The sequence below is a fragment of the Aptenodytes patagonicus genome, chromosome 1, assembly GCF_965638725.1.
Source record: "Aptenodytes patagonicus chromosome 1, bAptPat1.pri.cur, whole genome shotgun sequence".
NCBI classification, from domain to species: domain Eukaryota; kingdom Metazoa; phylum Chordata; class Aves; order Sphenisciformes; family Spheniscidae; genus Aptenodytes; species Aptenodytes patagonicus.
Window position 1 is genome coordinate 32,575,848 of NC_134949.1, and position 25,020 is coordinate 32,600,867.

General features: G+C 44.2%; 1 protein-coding gene across 1 annotated transcript in view; it reads left to right on the forward strand.

Moving 5' to 3' along the window:
• Window positions 1–23,554: 23,554 nt before the first annotated feature.
• The window catches only part of PDZRN4 (PDZ domain containing ring finger 4), a 258,759-nt gene continuing 257,293 nt past the window's right edge, over window positions 23,555–25,020 (forward strand). Inside the window, exon 1 of the mRNA XM_076331316.1 lies at window positions 23,555–24,259. Coding sequence (XP_076187431.1) covers window positions 23,576–24,259 — 684 coding nt within the window. The 5' untranslated portion in view covers window positions 23,555–23,575. The remainder of the gene's footprint in view (window positions 24,260–25,020) is intronic.

A 25,020-nucleotide genomic window follows, 5' to 3' on the forward strand; every position in this document is an offset into this window, starting at 1 on the left:
AGCAGCTAGCTATTGCCTCACTCAGCTGAAAGAGGCATTTCAGGACTATTGCCAACACACCTTGGAACAGCAGTAGTTTCACCCAGTGACAGTTATTCAGATTTTCTAAGCTGATCTTTAAATTATTATTCTTCCCCAACTCACAAAAAAAAAAAAAAAGGAAAAAGAAAAAAAGGAACTGTTTACTTAAACCTTTCTTTCTAAATGAATTTTTTGCCACCCAGGAAATATTGCTTGCTCTTAAGCCCCCAATTTGATTTAGTTTTCTACATTTGAGCAGCGTGAGGAAACACATCAGTGTTTCTGATAACAGTCTCTAGAAGAATGAACCTGGCACATTTGCTGCCTGACACTGCCTGGCATGCATTCAGCAGCAAGGATACAAAAGCTTTTATCCTAGTGCTTGTAAAAGTAGACCTCAGTCCTACATCTAACTCTGAGCGGACACTGGGATTTGCCCACATGCAGTTATTGGGAAAAAATGGGGCATACATTATAAGAGATCTCTGACAAGACCTCCAATGCTGATGTTAATTGAATGTTTTTTCCAGGATATATTTTCAATGTTGTTTCTCTCTGCTTGTCCAACTTGAATACTCCTGAGAACGGGGAGATGACAAGAATTAATGCCTGTTTGCATTAACCCGAACTTTATTGTCACTTAATTAACCATGATTAATGTCAGGAGGCAAAGGAGAAGCATCAAGCTATTTTCAACAGCTCTGTACTGATGAGTTCAGAAAAAACAAGTAGTGGCATTGCTATGTTGATTACAATAAAATCCAGCCAAAAGATGCATTGTTTTGAAGGCAAGGTTTATTCTTCAGCCTCTGACAACATCCTGGTAAATTGCCAGTGACTGTAACCCCTAGAAACACCACTTAAGAAGCATGAACCAAAAATACAAACACTCTCCCCAAAATTAAAAACAAAGGAGAAAATATTACCCAGAATTACTCAATAGTCATGAATCTGTGTAAACTGTATTTGGGTAATATATTCTCAGCGATTTCAGGGAAACAGAACAGCCCAGTTTTATATTGGCACTATTCCTTATTAATCTCACAAGTTTAATACACAGTCCTGATCCACTGCCAAAAATAATTCCGTAGGTTGATTAGGATACCTGCTAGGTCTCGCAAAGTAGACCAACCAGCTGTAGGCTAGTGGGAAGAGCAATAGATGTGGCAGGCCTGGCATTTTAACTAAGTTGCTAGAAACATCTAGGCTCTCCAAGAGCTCTTTTTCAAATCATTGCAAGGGGAAAAATGAAAGAAATTAAAATCAAATTAAGATTGATATTGTAACTTTCCTGAGTTCTTCACTGGGGAACCTGGGACTTGCGATGGCAGGGTGAGTTCCTGGTGGCTGCCTGTGCCAGGTGATGATCTAATCTGAAGAATCAGGGCAAAGGGAGTGATTTGAAAATAGACAGAAAACTGATGAATGATTTTCTCCAATGGATGTATAATCTTTCTAAAGGTTCAAGGGAAAGCATGAACAACTGTTCTTCTGTTGCTAGAAGGGAATGTTTCTTTTTCTTGCTGTCCTTGTGGTCTGGGAGCTCCGTGAGGGATCTCTTACTCCCTTTTCCTCACATACTAGTGGCGGGGGCGGGAAATGAAGTAAGAATTTCTAGGCAGTGAGCTCTTGAATGGAAGCAGCACAAGGCAGTGGTTGGGTAGGACTTCTCCAACCCTTCTCCTTCCTCTCTTTCCCACAAGAGTCTTTGCCTTTGTATGTGCTCCTGTTCCTACTGTCTTCTGTGGCAGGGAGGAGACCTTAGCTCACAGCTCCTCACTAGCAAAGGAGGAATGGAAAATATGAGATAAAATGGAGGAGCCACAGATGAAAAAGGGGAGGGATAGAAAGCTGGGAAGAGGAAGAAATGGGCATGTTGAAGACTGGAAAAAGGACAGTCAGGGACTGGTACAGGGAGAGGCAATACAATTCTAGGAAAAAGTAAATAAACTCATTAAAACTAAGAAGTAAGGATGAGAAAATGGAAGAGGAATAGAAGAAGTTTGAGTGAGTAGAGGAAAGCAGAAATTTGTAGGTATCATTTTCTGGATCTGTGCTTCTATTCTGCATTTAAAATAGTAGATTAATTTTTTGGACATTGAAAATATTTCCTCTTGTTTTGTTGTGTTTTTTTTCTTTTTTTACCTTGCCTTTTGAGGACTCTCTAGGTGGTCTTGCAATGCATTGAGAACGGACTATTCAAAACCAATTTTTGTTTATGGAGAAGACGTTTTTACACATACATCATAGAGCTGTATTTTCATTTTAGCATGGAATAGGGAGCAAAAGCACAGACAAACTAATCAGGAAGGCTGATCTAGTCCAGCCAGTGAAACCAGCAGTTTGTGCTCTCCTTTTGTCCTCATTTGGCCAAGTTATTTCATATACAGAGGGAAATTATTCTGCTGAAGACCCATGCTGAGAACAATAATCCTGCTATGAATACGTCCTTCAAGGAATTTTCTTGTTTATTCAAGGAGTGAGAGCTCTAGTTTTAGAAAAGCTTTCCCCTGCCTATTGATTTCAATTGGGGTTTTATGCAAGGAAAGAAAACCTTTTTTGTTACAGTTGAAGCGATAGGAAACAGCTGAAGGAATAAAAGTGTCATGGGTGACCACTAACTGATGTCACTCTCCTCGAGCATTCAGCAGAGCAATCATTTTAGGGAGAAACAATTTGCAAGTAGCACCAAGTTTTCGCTGGACTACAGCCTTGCCATTTGTAATATCTAGCTATGGTCTTTGGTTGTGAGATCTACTGCCCTTGGTGGGTTTTAGTGGAGTCCATTGGGCTAGTTACGTAGACTTTAAGAGCATTTCAGTCTTAGCCACATAATTATAATGTGCTTTGTCATCTGGCCAGCCTGGGGAGAGTAGTTAGAGAGTCATGTGAATTAGAACTTGATATTTCATAGTAGCATTGGTGGTTTTCAAACAAATTTCTCTCTCTCTCCCCCTCTTTCTCTCTCTCTCTTTGGATACACTGTCAACGGGTTTCTGTTTTCCTGAAATGACAGAGATAAAGCAGTCTGTCATCCCCCTCTCAGTCCCCGGTCTGCATGTGGAAACCATTGCACAACACGGTAGTGGAGTGAAAAGGTGTCATCTAAGTGTGTGACATGTCTTCGTGCTATGGCTAAATGCAATAGAAGGACACTTTATTGTTTACTCAGCATTTATTTAACTATTTCTAAAATTATATCTTTGGTCAAATGATTTCTGATCTAATAGCAGGAATGATCTTATAAAATTTTGAACCCTCATTCTAAATAATTATGCTGCTGTAAACATGTCCATCCTTTCTCCAATTAAAAAAACCTAAATGAAATGTTGTGCATGCAGGAGTCTGGAATAACAAAGTAGGACATTTAAAATTTAGCTTTAGCTAACAAATAAAAATATTTCCATCAGTAATTTTAATCTGCAGAGCAAAGCTTTGTCCTCAAAGGTTTTCACAGCCTCATTTTTCCTTCCAAAATAAAGCAAACCCTATTCTCAAGAAACCCAGATCCAGCCAGCCAGCCACATGACTGACCAACACAGAAAACAGGTTAGATTTAATTCAGGACTAATAAACATTGTCAAAGATAAAGTGTAATGCTATCTCTATGTTGTAATGTGTCTGCATCTAAACCCACCCAAAATGTGACATACTGAATGGGAGAAAAACACTGAGATTTTCTTTTCCACCTTCCATACATACTTCCATATGTAAACCATACTGACAAAGGTGCAACACTTCCTCTGGGATCTCTGGAGTATTTCTTTTAGTCTACTGCCAGGCAGAGCCTGCCGTGAGGGTTCCCAAGGCAGTTATTACGAAGGATAGGAACAACAGTTTTGGACAGGTGTTGAGTTGACTGCTGGTTGAAAACATAGATACCTAAATATGAAAGATGAGACCACGTATCAGTGACTGGGCAAAGCAATCCTTTGATCCAGTGTGCTTAATTTTTTTTCTGTGGGAATTAAATTTAGATTTTTTTGTACCAGTTTATCTTAAAGTGACGGCAAGTTTATCTAAAACATAACTTATGGTATTCCTGGGCTGCGATAATCAACTAGGTGTGGAATAAGGCCCAAAGTGTGTTTTCTTCCCAGCTACAAGTTTTATAATATCAACAATGCTTTGAATAACATTTGATAATTATGAAAGTATTTGGTTTCTAGATGTTTGTGCAAATGTGTTGTGTTTGCAAACATAATTTTTGTCATAGGTACTTCTGTAAAGTTTGGTACACACATGCCATGTTTCAGTTCGCAGTTATTTCTGGGTGCCTATTCAAACCTTGATTAAACTAGTTTAATGTCATGTGGTTTGATTCTCAGTTAAAGCAGGTTAATGTATAATACATAGACTATTATGGCAGTTTGGCCATTCTAGCTTGATAATTTTTTGCTGCATGTCCATAGTCACTGTTCCCTTCAAGTCTGTGAAAGCAGCTTGCTTGTGCATCACAAATGATGTACTATTTTTAGAGGAGGAGGTAAAAGAAGACATCATGGCAGAAACCTGAGGAAGAAAGACTATAGACAAAGTTTCATTTTTACATATTAATAATGTTCTATTTTAGCCATTAATGTTTGTTTCTAAAGACACATAAGTCATTGTTCACGTTCTTCTTCAGAAAAAGTTCCTCACAGGCAGTAGGTTGGGGAGCACGACTTATGTTCCAAGAAATCTTGACCCCATAACACGAGACATTCTTGAGCAGCCATGTATTATCATTAATAAGGCCTTTGTTTGGCATCCATGTGCAAACACAGGATGTTATTTGCTCTTCACCACTTATAAATGACCAAATCCTCAAAGAGGTTTAATCACCTTAAAATTAGTTGGCTGGATTCTGATGCAGAATCCAAAACCCTGTGAGTGCCTGGGTTACCTCTGTGGTGCATGGAGAAAACCAGACACCCCAAAAAGGAATTTGAGATAACCAGTAGAGCAAGCAAGGAGCTGCTTAAATTAAGCAAACCTATGTTCTGAATTACCAGTGGGAACAGCGTGCTGGCCAAAGCACCATGACAGCACAGCCGTTCGTGATGCGTAGTATAAACTACATTGGGCATCTGCTGAGGTATAAAGTAACTTTTTTGCAGATCTGTTCTCTCCTCTCCTCTCCTCTGTCCATGATCTCTTCCAGAACCTGGGGAAAATGCCCTGTAGCAAATGCAGCAATCAGCAGTGGGACAGAAAAGAGAGGGAATGCGCCGTAGGCCAGTACAACACAATGTTAGACATGCTCTCACATTTTCCTGCCTAGGTCTCTGCTGTCCCTGCAGGACAGCCAGAATCTCCATGAAAGAAAGAGGGAAGGCCTCTGGAGTGGGAAAAACTACAGCTAGGACAAGATAAGCTGTTCCTGCTCAGGAATCAAACAATCAGCAGGAAAATACCTAATATGTAGATAAAAGAATTGCTGTGCACTGAAATGCATCTTAAATCTGGCATTTACTGCTGCAACTAGGACAACCAGGTTGGCATTTGCAGCCACTAACTCCCTCTTCCAGGTAGGCATCACATACTATTATTCTTCCTCCCTTCCTAGTCACTACTTCAGTGATGAGAAAATAAGAGGCTCATTCAGATTTCTCCTCCCAACTCACACCTATACGGCTCAGGTCCTTAAAGGGTGCCCTAGCCCCCCGTCTGCTGGCTGTTCTAGGATCTGGACAGGATCTCTCCTTCCATCAAAGCTGAAAACAAGGTCAGACAAATCACATCCTTACTGGAACAAAAAGAGAGATTCACTCTGTCCTCTGCTGATTAAATCACTCACTTGGATAATTGCATTTTATTCAAACAATCCTGGGAAAAACTAAAAATCCAGGGCACCTGAAGAGGTCTAGTACCTCCGGGGGTATGAAGAGGTTTGGCATCGCAGTTTTGCGCTTGCGTTTATAAACCCACACTACGCATTTGTGCGCTTCTTTCTGGTGCGTAGCTACCTTAGCAGGAGCCTTTCACCATGTCATCAGGAACAAGGGAAACCTCTTTCACTGGAGACCCAGTCCTACATTGGTGGAAGCAGCGGCTCTTACCCATGTTCATAAGGAGACATGAAGAGCCAAAGTGTTTGTACGTGGCATTTCATGGGCCTTAGCTGTGCTGGAAGCATAACGGGGAGCTGGCCAGGTGATCCCAGGAAAGGAGGGAGAAGTTATAAATCCTTGAGGATTTGTAATTAGTGAAACTCAACTGAAATACAAAGCATGGGCCAAAGGCCAAGCATAATAGATGTATTGTTGCCTGCAGGGCTCATCTTAGATGTATAACCCAGATCCTGAAGATGTTTTTTCAATTCAGAATCCTATTTTTTTCTAGCTCAAACTTCCTTAAATGGAAATCAGTCAACTGGATTTAATGTGAGTGAATGCAATTACTATACTTGTTCCTTTGACTGTATGAATACTATTTATTTCTGCTTCATGGTCTACTCTGCATAGCTCCCCACAACGTCTTTGTTTCTGATTCAGACTATGCCTTTATCAAATTTGCCTGCCATATAAAAATGTGGCTTTTTCCTGGGCCTCATCCAAAGGCCACTGAAGTCAACGGGTTCATGAAAGGTTCAGAGCCAATTATCACTGCCACTACTTCCAGCCATGTTCTTTTCATGTAGCATGTTCTGCTTTTATAGTGCTGCTCTCTTGTGCCAGTATTAAAACAAAACCTCCACCACAGTGCAGTGCAATCTATTTAATATTCAGATTTTGACTTTCCTTTTTATAAGTAACAGTTTTTTCACAGCATTCCTTATCTTGCTGCGATGGTATGTGAATCCAATGAGTCTAATGATAAATTGCTGAGCATAAATGGAACTTTAGTTCTCTATGTCAATGAGTAATGTTTTGCTGCTTAAATAAATATTACTGTGAAATGTATCCTTGATTTACTGAGTCTGTACTAAAATAGATGAGTAACATTCTGACAGCATTAAAAAAATGGTCAATCCTTTCTCTTGCATGGCATATGGAAATTGGCATTCAGAGCGAATATTTAAGAAAGTTTGGTTCATCCTCACCATTAGACTTCATTTTTTTGAAACAGAATTGTAAAAATGTTGATTTAACTTCATTAAATCAATAAAGTGAATATTCCCATGCAAGATTCCTTTTCCTTCTTTATTCCTTGCATCTGAGCCTAAGAACATAATCTGCTGAATCTCTCATTTTGGTTTGTTGTTGAAGCTCCCTGTTCATCTTTGCACTCTTCAGCCCCCATCTGCTACAAGCCATCATTCAAAAAATTCTGCACTTAATAAATTAAACAAATGAACTGTACTTCTCTCTGCTCCATTTGAAGGGAAGAGGCCAAACAAGCCCATCTCCTGAATAGCACTTCAGGCTTCTCCACGTTACTGATATTCCACAACAGCTTAAAAGTTTACGGGACACAGTGGGACAAAGAAATAGTAGCTCTGTATGTCACACCACCAGACAGATACCCAGGGGGATGCCAGTACTGCAGCGCAGTACCACTGGCTGCTGTGAGCAAGATCAATGCCAGCAACAGCAAGCGTCCGTCAGAGGACACCCAAAAGCCTGACTGTGCCCAGAGACCTGAGATCTCCCCACACTGAACCTGGATTTGCTTGTAGTTCCTTGGGCTCCCACTAAACTCTTCCCCTTTTAAACAACCATCAGTTCAAACCTGTGGCATTTTAAAAACACTTTCATCCTTTTTCTGTAGACAAGAAGGCTATAAACCCCCAAACATTTTAATCTGCTTACTAGCCTTTAATTACACTAACTGCCAATAGGTTCTACTACTAGTCCAAAGAAAATACTGGCTGTTGTGTATTTTTTTCAACTGTGATTGATGAAGCATATTTGTGTAACATTAGGTCATATTTGTCAGAGTTTAACTTCTTAGTTGGCAACTACACCATTAATTAGCAATATTGCTGATAACCTCTATTTTATATAACCAGCAAGCTGTTTTTCCATACAAGCTGGCAATGGAAAACAAGACAAGGGTATTTTCATGGTGCCACAAGTCTGGAGTAGGAATCATCAGAGAAATCCACACTACAACATTCTCTGGGATTACTATCTGTAAAACATGCTTTACTTCTTGACAGGCATTATTTTCGTAGGTGTTCTTATTGTGGCTTCCTTTCTTTTCAGTCTTACAGTATACTCCTTTTAATGTTACATCTCTGTTTTGGATGCTCTCTGAGTCCACAGTTAGGCCAGTAGCATATTCCTGAGGTTGCACATTTCCTGTTGTAATACCCTGTTTTCAGCTTCTCACAACTCTTCCAAACTTTCTCCATTTGGAATGAAATTTTCCAACTAACTTCTTTTTTTTTTCCCAAAGAATATTTCAGCTAAAGCTGTACTGCCAGTTTTGAGCATGAGGTATGGGATAAAGAATATATTTCTACCCGTCTCAAAACTGCACAGCATCTTTTATTTTAAATGTTGTAGTGTCTTCTAACATTTGGAGCTGGGATATGAAGTTTCACAAAAGGATAAACCTTGTATCAGGAGCTTATCTGTTACGGTCACTATGAAAATTCACCTTTGGCCAAGTGACATCCCTTTGAAATACCGTAATTCAAAACCTCTCAGTAGAAAGTGGTTGGAGTTCACCAGCTAAAGCCTCCAGAGATGAGACTTCTCCCTGTCCAAGCTCCCAGAGCACACCCAAGGACCTTGCAGCCCTAAGCATGCGTGTGCTGTTTGACTTGACATTAGTCATTCTGCTCTACATTTCCAAATATGAAACATGGGAAAAATACAACGTCTGTGTCTCAGAGGAGCTTTGTGAAACTAGGTCACGAATGGCGGTGAAACACGTACACACTGCAGTGAAAGGCATTGTGAAGAGCTCTTGAGGATGTGAATAATCCTACTTTTACAGCACAGCCTCATCAGTGGAGGAGAAAGCTTGGGCCGCGCACTGAACAATGGAGAGAAAAACAAATTGTGTGTTGTTACTCATTAATTGAGTACAGTCAGCTTTTTGCACTAAGGACCTGTGGGAAGGAAAAAAAGGACATGAGCATGTGATGAAAGATGGCATCCTAGCGCACATGCACTGCCTTGTTGCTTAAAAGTTGTGTGGGCATTAGGTCATACATTTTCTAACTTCTGAGCTCTTAATAATGGTCTTTAACCTAATCTCTGTTACCTATCTCACAACTGATAGGTGAAGAAGAATGTCTTTGTAGTTAAAGTGCTGACCTGGGACCTGGGGACAGCAGGCTCCTTTCTGGATTCCACCATATACAATTGCTGTAGAAACTAAATCTATAAAATGAGTATAATATTTAAAAATGCAGTTTATTTGCCTATTGGCTATCACATCTATTTGATGGTTTTCATTTCAAAACTTTTTGGGAAGTTCTTGTCTCTTATTCAGTCTCAGCTGAGGCCTCTAGTTGTCATTTTAAGAGAAACAATGACTTGGTGAGCTCCGCTCAAAGCTTACTGAAACTAAACAAAGCTTTTGCAGTGAGTACAGTGGCATTTGTGACAGCTGTGGGAGCTTCTCTCTGAGCAAACTCCTAAGCACTGCACCTCTGCTCAGAAGGGCTAAAAAACACATGAAGGCAAGAAGCTGGTCTTTTTATCTTGAGATGTATTTAAGAGGTTTGAAGTAAATTAGACATGCAGTCATCAGTGGATTGATTACATCTCCCAGGAGGCAAAATATGTTCAGGACATTTGCAAGGGGCTGCCAGGTTTGGCTGCGAGCCCTTGGGAACCTGCATTCCCCGGCATGAGAGACAGGCGAGGTACCAGGTGGGACACGGTAGGACGTGCAAGTGGCACTAGGGGCCTACGTTCAGGCAGCTGGATAGGGTTCTGTGCTTCTAAGATAGGACCAAAAGCATTTAATATGGATCGTTTTGTGCATTTCCGATGCACTAATGTAGAGTCTGCTGTGGCTTCGTGGTATAATACTACGTGTAGCCTTAAAACTTTGTCCCAGGGTGTAACTTTCCATACAGGTGCAAAACTCTTTTGCCAATGAAAAACCATTGCAGTCCCAGAGGAAAAACGCTTTATTATACCTCTTAAATTTAATGTTGTAGACCTAAATGAAGTATAAGTTTCTCCTGGTTTAATAAGTATTTTTCTGATGTTCACCAAAAGCCTCCCCCCAAATCCCGACTTCAACAATTCTAGTTGTAAGAATTAGAGCAAAAAGCAGAAAAAGAGGAGTGTGAACAAGGCAAAAACGGTTATGCAGAGCTCCATATTACACTGTCTGACTTTAAGCAAAATTCCCCAGTAATGTGGGAATTGTGCTTAGAAATCAGACCTCTGACAGATACACCAGAAAGGCATTCTTGTAACTTGCAGCACAGCGGTACTTTGGAGAACGTTTTGTACCCAAAAGCAATGGTTTAAATCACTGAGCCAAGAGAAGGAGCTATGTTTTGATTAGGTACACAGCCTTCCTCTGACAGATTTCAAGACCTGCAGCCTAGCAGATGGCACCGTAACAAACACAGTTGTATTCTCTTAGGTTGCCCGAGGAATTCTGCACCCTTGGTTTTGGCTGAGTGACATTTTCATGAACCACTATTTATTTTCTTTGTCTCGGGTTTTTGCTTAACTCCTTTTACAAGCGGTTCTTTATTCTTCCTCAGGTGCGCTGTTTGTTTGTGCAAGAAGCACGGCCAGGAAGCCACCATTAGCTTTGCTGACGAGGCAGAGATGGAGCAGGCTGTGGCTGGGGTCACAGGCACCAGGTTGTGCCAAAGCACTGCCAAAGTGTGTGGCACAGCCACCGCCACCCAGGGCTGAGCTCCTGGGTGGACCTCCTCCAGCCTCAGCCCTCACGCTGAGCCCTGCACTGCCGTGCACAACTTCGGACCGGCATTTCAGTGTGCCCTGATAGCAGCGCCTGTGCGTTCAGAATGAGGGGGAATTGCCTGTGGATGGCTGATTCCTTGGTGTTCTCTGGGTTTTGTTAAATGTTCTTTGAACTTTAAGAGAAAACTTTTGCATCAACACAGGAGAGAATGCCATCTCCACCTCTCACTGTTATGATTTTTTTTTAGCAACTCATACACGTTTAAGATTCGGTTGGTGAAGGCCTTTGATTGATTCCTACAAATGGTAGAGAGGATGCAATTGGTGTGACCCCCTTTTCAAAGTGGTAGACCCTTTTCAAAATGTTAAGAGGGTGAAAGTGCCGAAATGTGCCTATAGCAAGGAAAGCTGATAGATGCAAAGCTTCTCCGTGATCTAGAACATAAGCAAAAAGGGAAGTTCAGCTTGAGGTTCCAGTACAGAGGAATCTACTTCCAAGTAAATAATGCCATTATTTTTATTGCAGCAGTATTGTTTTATTACAATTTTATTGTAAACATGCATTTAAAAAAATTAAATCAATTTGAAACAGGAGACCCTTTTCAGGAGTTGTACAGTACAGAAAGGAGAATGAGTCCTAGGAAGAAAGAAGCAGATAAACAGCCAGTCTTGGTGCATCTGTCACATACACTATACAAATGTTCCCTTGCATGGCTGTCACAGCAGCGCTGTGAGTTACAGGACAAAGAAATAGTAGGTCATATCTTATCCTTGAATTTTAGCATACAGTTCAGCACTGATGACAGGAGTTCTCTTTTCTTAAATAGATGAGCCAATAAAAATATGTCCTCTGTTATTCCTAGACTATATATTGCAGCAGCAATATAGTGTAATTCATTGGTAAGAAGAAAAAGTCTCTGATGAGAAAAATCTCTCTGTTGCTCCCTTTGGGAAAGAGCAGCAGGAGGATGACCCTGGATGCGCAGAGGTACGGTCCTGTTGACTTCAGCACAAGCTGGCTCACGCCTCTGTATCAGACCATTTTCCGCCGTGACTTGACGGTGCTGAGCCACCTCTCGTAAGCCCTTCTGAGGACTTCTCACGCAGTAATCCTCCACATACACCTCCTCCTTCTGCACACCCTTTCTGCTTTATGTAAGTAGCTTTTGTAGGAGCGAAAGGGGCAGAAAGGAGCAGGTATGCTAGCATACAGCAGCATGTCTTTCATCTTTTGAGGCACAGCCTTGTCAGGGGGGAGTGGGGAGGTGCGCCATGCCAAGAGAGCCCCCAGAGGGATTACGTTTCAGGGAGAAATTGTGCCTCTGTGCTTCCCCGACGTGAAGGGGGGGCATACAGGTTTCCCTTGCTCCTGGGGGCAGCCTGACCTGCCTGCTGCCCGCAATGCATAGCTGATTTGCCACTTGCACGTCTGCCCTGAGGGCGCGCCGAGGCAGCCGCCCAGAGCCTGCGAAGGCTTCTGACTGGGAGGGCACAAAGGACTCTTTTTCCATCCACCTCCACCCAAAGGGCAGGAGCACGTCAGGCTGGTGTTTCTGAATACCTCATTGAAATCCTGTTTTAAATCTCCTAGAAACTAAGAAGCCCAGACTTGCTCCAAACAAAAATCAATGGCAAATCCCTACAGATGATAAAAGGGAACAGAGCAACCCCTAAACAGGTGTCCATTTTGATTTCCCAAACAAAACTAAAGGTGCAAACTCCATTTGACAGTTTTTCAACTAAAACTAATACTCACTTCAGCTTATGTCTGAATTATTTAAAATGTGATAACATTCCTTTGCTCTATTGTATTCAGACATTCAGGATCCCTGCAAAATATTTATTTTGGATAGTCCCTATATCCAATTCCTCTTTTTATCAACAGAACAATATTTATGGAGATCAGGCTGCCAACTTTGCCAGACAGACGCCCTTTGCATTCAAAAGAAAACATGATTCATCGGAGGATCAGGATTTCAGCTACAAATTAAACTTTTCTTTGATAGGCTGCAAGATACAAGTCAATAAAGGAAAATTCTTGATAGCTGGAAAGGAATGTCTTCTTTGAGACTGCCAATATTCAGTTCTGATCACTAATATCTTAACTGATGGAAGAGATTTTTTTTTCTTTATCTAATTATATCCCAGGGGCAATGTTTAAAAGAAACTGAAAGATAGTTATAACCAATTGTGCTGTGTAAAGATGTCAGCTTATTTTTGTTGCCTCTTTGAGACCATGAATATCTTTTAATGTACTTGTGCAGCACCCAGGACAAAAGTGCTCTGACCCAAACCTAGGGTTCTCTAGATAATACATATAATTAGCATTAAGCATAGTATCAACAACAGCAACAACAAAAGTAGAGATAAACTTACAGACTTGTGGCTTTTTATCTTTCAGTGCAAAAGCCTATGACATATGAAAATAGACTTACTCTAATAGCCACAGTGCCCAACACAGTAGGAAAAGTAAGTTGTATGCTGGGAGAAAAAATTAGAAGATTTAGTGATCCTCATTTTTCAGAGCTGTTACTCCCGGTCTGTACTGCAGATATCCCACAAAGTTATTTCTCCTCTCTCTCTAAGCAGTACCATTGAAAATACGTAATGTATTTTTCATCATGTACCCTTTTAATGATAATTAAATATCACAACCCTACCTTTCAACTAATTGCAATGGCCTTGTTATTTTTGGTTTTGCCTGACTATGATTTCAAACTAATGATCGTTAGTAACAATAATAGTCCCCTACCCTTTTATCATGCCTTACATCTGCAGGACTCTATGTTAAGCATTACTACGTGCATTACACCAGTGCTTACACTGAGTCACAGAGGTTAATTAACTTATTAAAGATCTCAAAGCACGTCAGTGGCAGAATCAGGAGTAACAACAGTCAGCCCTGAGCTCCACTCTCCCTGGCCTTGATGCTCTGACAGTTCTTGCTGAAGGGTTAGCCCGACTTTGCAAAATGGTATTGATCACTAAAAGCTGGACTTCTTTAGGAGAGGATTATTTGTATGGGAAGGGAAGGAGGGAGTCATTTCATTGCTAAAATGAAGCTGAAAGTGGGACTAATGGAAAGAAGAGCTCCTACTTGTCTGAATCACACTGCTTGAAGGCAGCGGGTGTTGCAGAGGGTTGGTAGTATTTCTGAAGGAATCTTGGGATGTCGTGTTCGCAAAACCAGCCTGAAGAGTGATGTACTGAAATTCGAAGTTCCCAAACAGTACAAAATCAGATCCAATGACATTTTACTAATTTCACTGATGTCTTCTATGGAGAACCTGGGAATAGGGTAGCTTTTAATATGCAGGCTGCCGAAAGACCCTGTTCATCTAACTTTTGCCTCAGAGGAGATTGTCACTTTTGGACCTTGTCCTAGTCAGCAGTGAATGACTGCTTGCTCAAACAGACAGCCGGATAAATTCTGTTGTTGTAGAGATCAAGAAAACTTGGAAACTTTAGAGTTTGATTACTACAGAAAAAAGTATTTTCTGTGTGTCTCTTCTTCCCTACCACCATGCTGCTTTATTTTAACATGAGAGCCTTTGACAGAAGCTGTTAATGCTGCTTCAGATTCTCAGGGGATGGAGACTGGCATCAGTGAATTTAAATTGGCATTTTATGCTGATGGTATATTAATATGTATGATCTAGCAGAGACTTCAGCTTTTATTACAGTTTGAATCATTACTAATTTTGGCAAATTTTCTGGCTTTAAAATGAGCTGTAATAAATTTGAAGCCATGCCTCTGCATAGACCAGATAACACACTTGCCATCTAGATTTTCCCATTTAAGCTGAAATGCTAAGTTCTCCCAAACCTCAGCTTATCTATCCCCTGTTTCTATTTAAAAGAGAAAATCCTGATAGCAAAATATCAAATTAATATAAAACATTTTGCTGTGCCTTGATCCATTTTAAAACATAACCAAGGGCCAAATCCAGCTTATCTCACTTAGGTGGGGAGCCTCTTAGAAGTTAATAGCAGACTCTTATACTGAATTTTATGTTATTGATCTGAATCTTCTATGATACAAGCAGAACCTGATGTAGCTATAATACAGCCAGAGGGTGAAGGGAGGCAACACCATAAAATACATCTGAGTGGGCTGAACAGGACAATACTAGTAGGCATGAAGAAAAAGCACATTCATCCTTTCTATAAGTGCACCTGATTTTTGACCACTTTTATCTCCTGTTGATGTCACTGAAGCATCTGGCTGCTCAGTGTTTCTAAAACTCAGGCTTCTTTCTTGAAAACCCATATAGGTTAAAAAAATAATGATGAGGTAATACAGCAAGTAGGAGCTGTATTAGCACTTTGACAAAACACCCCGTAACAAGACAATCAGGCTGTACATGTCAATCCTCAGTGCAGGAGTAGGTAGTCATTAGAAAGTTGCGTTAGTACACCAGAATTAACGTTCATGAATCCGTGATGATAGGCAGCTTAGGAACAATGTAGATTTGACTTGTCCAAATACGCTTTAATGGTGTCATCTCTGATCTTTCAGGTCTGAGTCTCTCACAAAAAGATAAGTAGAGATTGTTGGTCAAATTCAAAATATTAAAAAAAAAGTTTTCAAGCATCAGAAAGTTAATTCTCTCTTTCTTTTCCATTTTTGGCCTCATTAGGATGAGAACTATTAAACCATGAAGTAGAAAATTGCTAATTCAGCACTCTTGACATTTCCAGAAACAGAAGAGATCAACATCTTTTGTGAACATTCTCCCAGGAGACGTTCAGCTAAACTGCACTCCCTCAAGTACTGAGATAAACAGCCACAGTATCTTTACTGTGGTTTTACCTGTACGGATTTTTCAGTTGTATTAAACCTACTTCTTAGTTTGGTCTCCTGAGAAAAGGAGACATGGCATCGGCCTTCTCTGCCTGTTTGGGTCCCCTCCTCCTCATTTCTACCAACTAAATCTGGCAAATGTGTAGGAGACAGAAAGATCCTAGAAGTTTAATAAAACCTGGCAAACTGCTGGAGGAGAGACCCCTTCCCCTGGATCTTCTCACCGAAGGACACTGCAACGCGAACCCCACCGTTACTGGACACCCGAAAACCCAGCCACCCTCCATAACTCTCAGGAAATCCATGTTCCTTAGTTCTGCCAAGGTCCTCTAGCCAACCTGGGTACGCCCTCCACCCACAAGGGTTCTGGGAGGCCACCTCTCTTTCCTCTGGAAGCCCCCAAGCAGCACTGTTGCAGGCTCGTGGGAGGCCCTCCGCCCGCCTTGGGACGTGAGTGAGGGAAGGGGACAGAAAGCGTGGAGGCATCAATCACGGAGCCTGATCCCAGCTCCCTGCAATCCCTTTAGTGCTGTCCCCTTGCAGGTGTTACCCAAAATACTGTAAAAAGCCACCGCCTCCAAGAGGAGGTCACGGTTTCCAGCCTCACTGAGGGCAGACAGGGAGGACCCGTGTGAAATAGCAGCAAATCTCATTCACCTACAAGGAAAAAATCACAAACTGGAGCAGGTTCTGTCTGCTTTTAGTTGGGGTGATGAACGAGAGATGCTGATAGAAAGAACAATGCCCTAAATGTGTTTTTAGAATAACTAGTCAAGGTGGTCTTCCACACAAGACAAGCAAAATAAATCCTAATTATAAGTAAAATAAAATACAAGCAATTCAGATGGTTTAAGTTTACTTGTGGAATAAGCAATTGTATGTATTTTAATTCAGACTCATTAATAAGTAATTCGTGAAAGTGTAGCTTTAGGAAAATAGGACTCGGAGGAAAAACGAGGCTGAACAGATCAAGAGCTGGAAAAATTACAAAATCCAAAAGCATACTTTCTCACTGCTCATAATATTTGCTTCTATATTATGCTGATATTTTTAAAGATTTACTACTGTAAATCATTACTCCATATTATTTCTACTGTCAAATGCAAACACGAGACTTTAATGTTATAAGTCTCCAATGGAGGAAGTGAAGTATATCTAGGAATCATGTTTGCTAGAGCACTAAAATACTTCACTAAATGAGGGGATCTTTCTTTTTTAGCACTACATTATTTGTGTTAACGTAAGCTGGGTCCCAAAGGGACTGGCCTTGGGGTCAATTAAATATTTGGAGTGAGTATCACAGCTTTCATATGTGAGGAACGCCAACAAAGTAAAGTGTTCCTTGGCCATTTTTGTTTAACCTGTTTTGTACATGGAGGCAACAGGCATGAGATTGAAGAGGGCACTCTAAAGTGCATAAATTATAGTACCTGTAATGAACAAATAGATTACATGAAAGAAACAGAAGCATATTCTTACATGCTTATCTTAAGGCCCATATGAACACCAAGATATTTTTCATTTCACTTTTGTGTATATTGCTTCCATATTTCCAACCTGTTTTTTGTACTGCAGCTGTTAAGAAGCTAATAACACTGAAACAGTGCATGGATTCCCGTATTCCCATGCACTGATTGTAATTATATTTTAGCTACCATTTTAAAATGGTTTCTTTCATTTTTGTCTTGTTTTCTTTGACTTTCTAATAGCTTTTTCCAGTCCTTGTCGTGTTAAAATGCATAAAGCAATCAGAATTTTCTGCACACATTTCTCAGGCTGCTCACCTGCCTTAGACTAAGGCCAGCCACATTCTGGTGGCAATGATATTTAAATTTAATTTCAAAGGCTTAAATTAATGGATTTACATAAGAGTTCTGAAAATCCTACCACAAAATTCCCACATTTTTTCTTTTTAGTTTGTCATATTTCATTCTGAGCTTTTCATATATGTTTTTGAACACGGTTTACTTTTCTCCCTTACCGGTTGATGTGCAAGCTAATACTACAAAATGTATAGGTAAAGGCAGTTTTCTAAATGCTGTGCAATGTAATATTGGCAAGAGATGTGTGAAAGACAGAAGAGTGGTAATACCCTGAAGCATTTCTACTAATCTGAGCAGCTATCAAAGCCTTCACTGAGATCTGCTGGGGTTAGAAACTGAGGTTCTGCTTCTATCTCAGTTTGTGGTGTACCTGATTTTACTGATACTGGGCGAGGTGACTGTTTTTCCATCTTTGTTTTTTAAGTAATTTTACTGCCTGAAAAGGAAGCTCTAGGAACTGCCACTATGTGTTTGCTGATGCTCAAGTACTGCAAGGGCAAGAGGGAGGGACCCTACTCTGGAGGGACTATCACCAGCAATGAGGTGATCCCTTTCCGAACCAGTTTGGGCTCTGTCATCTCCTATGAGCCTGGCAACAGTGAGTGGCTCTGCTCAGTGACAGCAGTTGCTGAGGTTTCATAATGTGAAAAATCATCCCCTTAGATTTTTTCTCCTTGAGCTAATGGATGCTAAAATAGACAGAAAGCTTTTGGTAAGCATACCCTTAGGGAGCAGCTCTGTGCTGAGAGGAGATGTCTGCAGCAGGTGAGTGCACTGTGGATTGGCTCTGCAAGGACAAATTTAGAAACTGGGATATCTGAGGGTTGCAACAGTTGGGCTGGGAAAGGGAAATGAGATAGAAACACCCAAGGCAAGGCTCCCATGGTCCTTTACATTTATCCCCACTGCTAGCACCTTCTGCGTAGGCTGCAGCTGGACCCACGTTTCTGGCTGTGGTGCGAAAGGCGGCACGGGCAGCACGGGGCAGGGGTTCGGCAGCCAGCACGGTCTGAAGTGAGCTTGTTCCCAGGCAGCTGAGCGATGATCCAGCTGGCTGCAGGAATGTGGTACAGGCCTGACAAGTGTGAGAGATTACCACACCGGCAGACCTGCTTTCTCTCAGTCTGGGTCTCACCTCTTCTCGCTCCTTCTTTCTTGCCCTGTTAAAAAGTAGCTTTCCTTTAACACTGAACAAGAAAAGAAAAAAAGGAGAAATAGGAAAAAACACTGTTTCAACCCTAGAACAAGTGTATCAGTCTATTTTGTCCTATGGGTCAAGTGTGTAGTCTTCTCCTGCCTCTCCCAGTGCAGTCTGCAGTTAGAGACTTAAAGAAGCGCATATCCCCATGCACTCCTGCAATCCAGACACCTGCATTCCCCTTCTCCACCTGCTCCTGGGGTCAGACCACTGCTCTCAGCTTTCCTTTTGCTCTCCCCGTTTGAGCTACTGCCTGTTCTCGCTACCGGATTTCCTGACCATCGGAAACTTCTTGGTGAAGGGCAGGTGTATCACACAGACCTGGGCTTCCAGTTTAGGAGAAGGCTTTGCCTTGTCAATAGTCTCCTAAAGAGGAGAGCAGTCCCAGTCCCCTGCTCTGACACACACTTCCAGTTTATGTGAGCTATTTCAACCCACAAGTTTAGTTATCTACCTCCTCATCTGTAAAAGAGGGATAAGAGCATGTTCCTCCCTCACAGTGGTTTAGTGTTAAAATATCCAGTTAAGAAGATGTGGAAAAGTCACCTTTCAGTGCTCATATCTACCGATAGACTTTGTACCACAGGACTCCGAGTAAAAAAGTACTACACAAAAACAACTGCTCAGCTACTGGAGGTGTCCAAAGTCGATGGCATCCTTAATTTCCAACAGTTAAGTTCCCAAAAGGCTTAACAGCCACGCTCAGAAGCCTTTGGCTTTTATAGCACTGGGCAGCTCAACTCTTAGATCACGCACAACCTCACCGCTCCTTTTCCTCCTCCCTCTGCAAGGCTCAGTCCACAGGGGGTGACCGCAGAGCACACCTCCCAGGTCAGGCCTCACAGCACGTACTGGGAGGTGCTTTTACCCACCTCTTGTGTTGGAAGGTGCAGACTTTTTCTTTTGACTGCCCTAAGGACTGGTGCCTTAATGCATCGGCCTCGTTAGCGACAGGCATTGTATAGGAACTTCAATCGAGTGCTGTGAATTCTGTGAATTAAACAGAGACCATATAGTGTCTTCGTGCCAATGAACAATATAGATCAGAAATGTTTGCTGTGTGTAAACTTCTTTACTGAATGTCTGCAGTTTTTTTGGAGTTTCTTTCCTTAACTGATGAATACAAACACTTGTTTACGTTTCAGCAACTAACCATGAGCTTTCAGACTTGTTCTTACTCCTCCGTCTTAGGGACACTTCCTCAAACTCTCTTAACATGCTGCAATGATAAACTGTGGGGCAGAAAAATTGCTTGCTGACCTGAAAAATAAAAGGGAAAAAAAAACCCCTTCTGAGGTGATTCTCTACAAAAAAAACCCATGAATTATATGGACTAACTTTATGCTTATAATCTTTTCTTTGCCAAAGTGCAATGGCATTCATTCTTTCCAGACTTCTGATGATAACGGGTTTTAATAGCAAACGCTCAGGTCTAAATTCTGCTCTCAGACTGAAGTTGCTGAGTCCTCCTGGCTCTAAACTAGTTACAGGGTTTTATTAGTGTGACTGGGAAAAGAATCTTCCTTTGAAATCCTACAGCTGAATAACAGGGCAAAATGATTATGAAAATGAAGGGGAAAAAACAAAAATACATGCTCCATTCCCACATATGTGAGTTGAAAGTTCATCAGATTTTCCCCATTGACTTCAGCGGAGCCAGGAGCCTTCCAGGTACCTGCAGGATTTCAGAGCAGTAATTCTTATCTCGGGATTCTTTCATCAGAAGATTTGGGACAGCTGTATAGTTCACACTTTAAACTGCAGATCCTTTTAGGATGAGGCAAGAACTACAGGCAGAAATAACCCTTGATTTTATACTTGAAATAGCTCTTCCTCCCATCTCTGATGCCCAGGAGCAGCAGGCTTTCCGTGCTGATAAAGAACTCCCTCAGCAGCAGCTACTCCCACCAAATCCTTCCTCAAAGTGTGCATGTGTGTGTGTGTCTAGGTACCTGTGACTAAGAAAGCAAATGCTTTCCTATTTTAAATGACTTTTGCTGCTTCACCAGGCGGTGCAAAAGGGAATACGGTGGAAGCTGTTGAAATATGGACTGTCCTGGAGGCAAACCACTGCACAACGTTTATTTTATCCATGGCTGGCGCAGTCCCGGTGCGAGTGGTGGAGCCATACAGAGCTATCGCAGTGGTGGGCAACGTTCCTGAGGGCACTGCTGTTGCTGTGCTCCTCAGCCTCTCCCCGTCTCACTAAATCCGCATTTCCGTCTTTGACTGCCACATAAAGCCATGGCTGGAATGGCTGTATCAAACCTGGAGCTGTAGGTGCTGAGACTTCGGATGAGCAAACAAGGTTATAAATACGTTGTCTCTTTAAGCACAACTTAGGAAAGTATGAGGATTGTGTTTTTCATTTCCTGATTACGTAGGAACTAATAGGACTAATTGTAGGAATAATCCCATGTAAGCACATCGGTAATGTTTGTGTGCATTTATCCATGCGTACCCATTTCCGTGGAGGTCTGGTGTGCAGACAGCTGTTACCTTTAGATGAGTTTTGCACCTTTGTCTGTATTACAGGTTCCTGCACTGGAAAATTACTTTTGATATAAACCCAGTCACCTGTGCTGTCATCCATGCTGACATCTTAGCAAAGAAAGAGAGTTTCTTACTCCAGCACGAACAGAGAAAGGGCACAACCGCCTGGAACCATTTTGCCAGTGCACTGACATCTCACCAATGCCCAAGGAGGGCCAGATTTTTTTAGAAGTATGCCTACTATGGGATTCCTAAACCTTCATTTAGTTAATCACCTAATTAAAAAGAAATCTAAAGGCTCTGAGGCTGAAACCTGGCTATATCATCCCTTTGGCTGCATTTGTACTGGTGACTAAAATGCGCCAGGGACCCTGGAAGGGCTCACAGCCTCATTCCTAAGCTCTCACCCCCGAAGCAGGACAGTCACCCCAAACTATCTCCTGGGACTGGACCCTGCAACCCTTGCGCCGCACCCAAGTGTGGTTTGGGAGGCTGCTCGCAGGCCTTGGCCAAAACCATTCCAAGCATCACGCCAGCGGATTAACAGAGGCAATACCAGTTTAACAGATCATGTGCCCATGTTTGGGCCCGTTCTTTGCCCAGTTTAATTTATGGGTGTAGATGTTACTGCCTGTGTTCAGACCTCAGATTCTGGGCCACATAGAAGAGGGTAAAGAAAATACATCAGGACATTGGGACAGAAGAGATGGTATAAACAAATAATGACTGGAAATGAATAGTTAAATGCAAAGACAGATGAGAAGAATACTATTTTTTATTCATTTTCTAACATTCAGAATGACACTGATTCTGACCTGATCAGCAAAGCAATTAAAATCAGTGGAAATACTAGATGATCAAAAACCAGTACGAATAGCATAATTAGTTTCTCAGGGTATCTGATTTCCTTTTTTGTTTGAGAGAATATGATTTTGATCAGCAATGAAATATTGTATAATGTATTATAGTGCATTTTCTCCAAGCTGAGAGACTATTTGAAGGTGCGGTTTATTTGTTTATTTATTTTACGGCCACGGTAATCCAACTGAAACTGTGGGTTTCTGTGTGGCCAGTCAGAAATGGTAGGTTGCTGGTGCTTCTCAGTAGTATTTGGGTCTGTAGATGTTCCGTGAGGCATTGCCAATTGTTATTGTTTAAAATTGCCGAGAAACTTTTGTTAAGCAAATGATAGGTAGACCTAACTGAGATCCGTGGTCCCAGGTACGGTTCTAGGGGCAGGTGTGTGCAGGGTTTTCCTTCTTGCTTTGGGAAAAAGGGATGTCTCTCTTGCATTGTCCCCATGTTGTCTTCTTAGTCATGGGAAAGAACCATTCATTAGTGGGTCTCAAGAGCCCTGATGGCTTTCCCAGAAGGATGCTCTTGGGATTCAGAGTTTGAGGCAGGAATTGCAGAACTGGTGAGGACGCACCATGGCTCTGCCTCGGGAGTCCTCAGTCCAGAAAATATCCTATGGTCTGGGCCTGGACAAGCCAAACCTGCCATCCTTTCCAAAAGGGATGGTGACTGACCCAGGCGTGAAGAAGCCCACTGAAGAAACCCCTCAGAGTGCTCCATCCCACTCTCCTCTGGGAGGTTTTCCACAGGGCTGGGGGGCAGCAATCTGGCCCTGTGTTTTCAATAGTAAAGTTATGTGGGGAATGTGTTAGGGGTTTCATGTTTCAGTGTATGTTGTGGGTTGTGCAGCAATGAAGGGGTAGAATCCAGGCGGGCTATTGATCCTAACTATGCATTTCCAGATTTTGCTGTGTTTCAGCTTTTCTTAAAATGAAAGTGTTGTTTATACATATGTTGTTGTTTAAGGGAGCTCAACAAGCAATTTTGTTATTCCGACTGTATTTTTTTTGGTGCGGCAACAAAGAGAGCATTAGTATCGGGGGGGGGGTTCAGCTTTCTGTGCCCTGCCGGCTATCCCAAAACAGGAGCGCAAAAGAGGAGCAAGCCTTTTAGAGAGAAATGAAATGGGCATACTCACACTCCTGCGTTATTTACCGGCACGTACGTGCAGCAGTAGCAGAGCCTAAGCGCCTCGCTGCTTTGCAGCCTGTCCACCTCCTACCCCCACGACCGCAACCCAACCTCGAGTGACCCGCCGGGGGCACAGCTCGCACGGGGGAGGGCGGTGGGCGCAGGCCGGGCCGGGCGGCGGCGGATCCCCGCGCCTCGCCCCCTCGCCCCGCCGCGTAGCGAGGATGCCCCGGGAGGGCGGAGGTGGTGCCGGGGCTGGGCGCGGGGCGGTAGCGCCGGGGAGAGGGAGTTAATGCGGGAGGGCGGGGGGGAGCCGCTGGGAACTCCAGCTCGGCGCTGCCGCCCGCCTCCCCCGGCGCGGCCCCGCTCCTCCGCCCGCCCCTCGCCGCCGCCCGCCCGCCCGCCGGGAGCGGCTCCAGCGCCGGCGGGGCCGGGCCGGGGCCGCGGCGCCGAAAGTTTCGCGGTCCCCGGCCGCGCCATGGGCTTCGACCCGTCGCGCTTCGCGGCGCCGGTGGCGGCGGAGCTGCAGTGCAAGCTGTGCGGGCGGGTGCTGGAGGAGCCGCTGTCCACGCCGTGCGGGCACGTTTTCTGCGCCGGCTGCCTGCTGCCCTGGGCGGCGCGGCGGCGGCGCTGCCCGCTGCGCTGCCAGCCGCTGGCGGCCGCCGAGCTGCGCCCCGTCCTGCCGCTCCGCAGCCTCGTCCAGAAGCTGGAGGTCAAGTGCGACTACAGCCCGCGGGGCTGCGGCCGCACCGTGCGGCTGCGAGAGCTGCCCGCCCACCTCGCGGCGTGCCGCTACGGGCCGCCGCCGCCGCCCGGCCCCGCCGAGCCGGAGCCGCGGGGCGGGCCCCCCCCCGGCCGCTCGGGGGGCGGCTCCGCGGGGCAGCCGCGGCGGCCCGCGCCGGGGGCGCCCCCGCGGCCGCGGGCGGGCGGCGGGCACCGCTGCCTGCGGGCGCTGCGGGGCGGCGGCAGCCCGGAGCCGGGTCCCGAGCTGAAGAGGGAGGCCCTGCGCTGGAGCAGGAGGGAGAAGTCGCTGCTGGCGCAGCTCTCGGCGCTGCAGAGCGAGGTGCAGCTGACGGCGCGGCGGTACCAGGCGAAGTTCGGCCAGTACATGAGCCACATCAGCAGCATCGCCCGGGACCTGGCGGGCGGCCAGCCCGGCAAGGTGAGTGCGGGCGCAGAGACCGGCGGGGCAGCACGCCCCGGCCTGCTCCCCTCCAGCGATGCTTTCCCCGGACCTGCTTTCGCCCTGCCCGACTTGTGAGCGACCGGCCGAGGTGACGGTGCGAGCGGTGTCCCCTGGGGGCCAGCAGTCACCCCCAAGTCCGCCTCGGGACCCAGCCCGATCCCCCCCGCGCATCCCCGGGCGGCGCGAGCCGCTTCTGCCCGTCCCTCGCCGCCCCCGGGGAGATGGAGCCAGCAGCCCCGAGCGGGGACACGCTTCTTGTCGGTCCCCGTTTCGGCGCCCTTCGGTGGCCGAAAACCCGGGCGGTGGTGAGACCAGCGGTGCCTGGTAGCGGCGGTGGCCGAGCGCGGCTTGTCGCTTGCTTGGCCGGAGAGGATGGGAAGCGGGCGGGAGGGGAGAGGGTTTCGCTCTTCGGTTGGCAGCCGGCAAACGGGTCCCGGTTCCTCCGGGCAGGGTGTCCGCATCAGGCCTCGCCGCCTCGCGGGGACCCGGCTGCTGTTGCTGCTCAGCTTGCTCCAGCTGGGACTGGCAGAAGCTCAGGGGCATGGAGCTGGCTTTTAACTTTTGTTTGAGCAGCCGAGAAGTTGTCTTAAAAAACTGGAGCATAAAATTATTGTAAACTTTGGCAACGATGGTGAAAGGACAGCAACGTCTCTCTCGTGTGGTAGAATGGAGTAACAGTTGACACTGTTGATAGCAGAGACTGGTGCAGTGCTTCGCTCTCTTCTCAGGTCCGATGA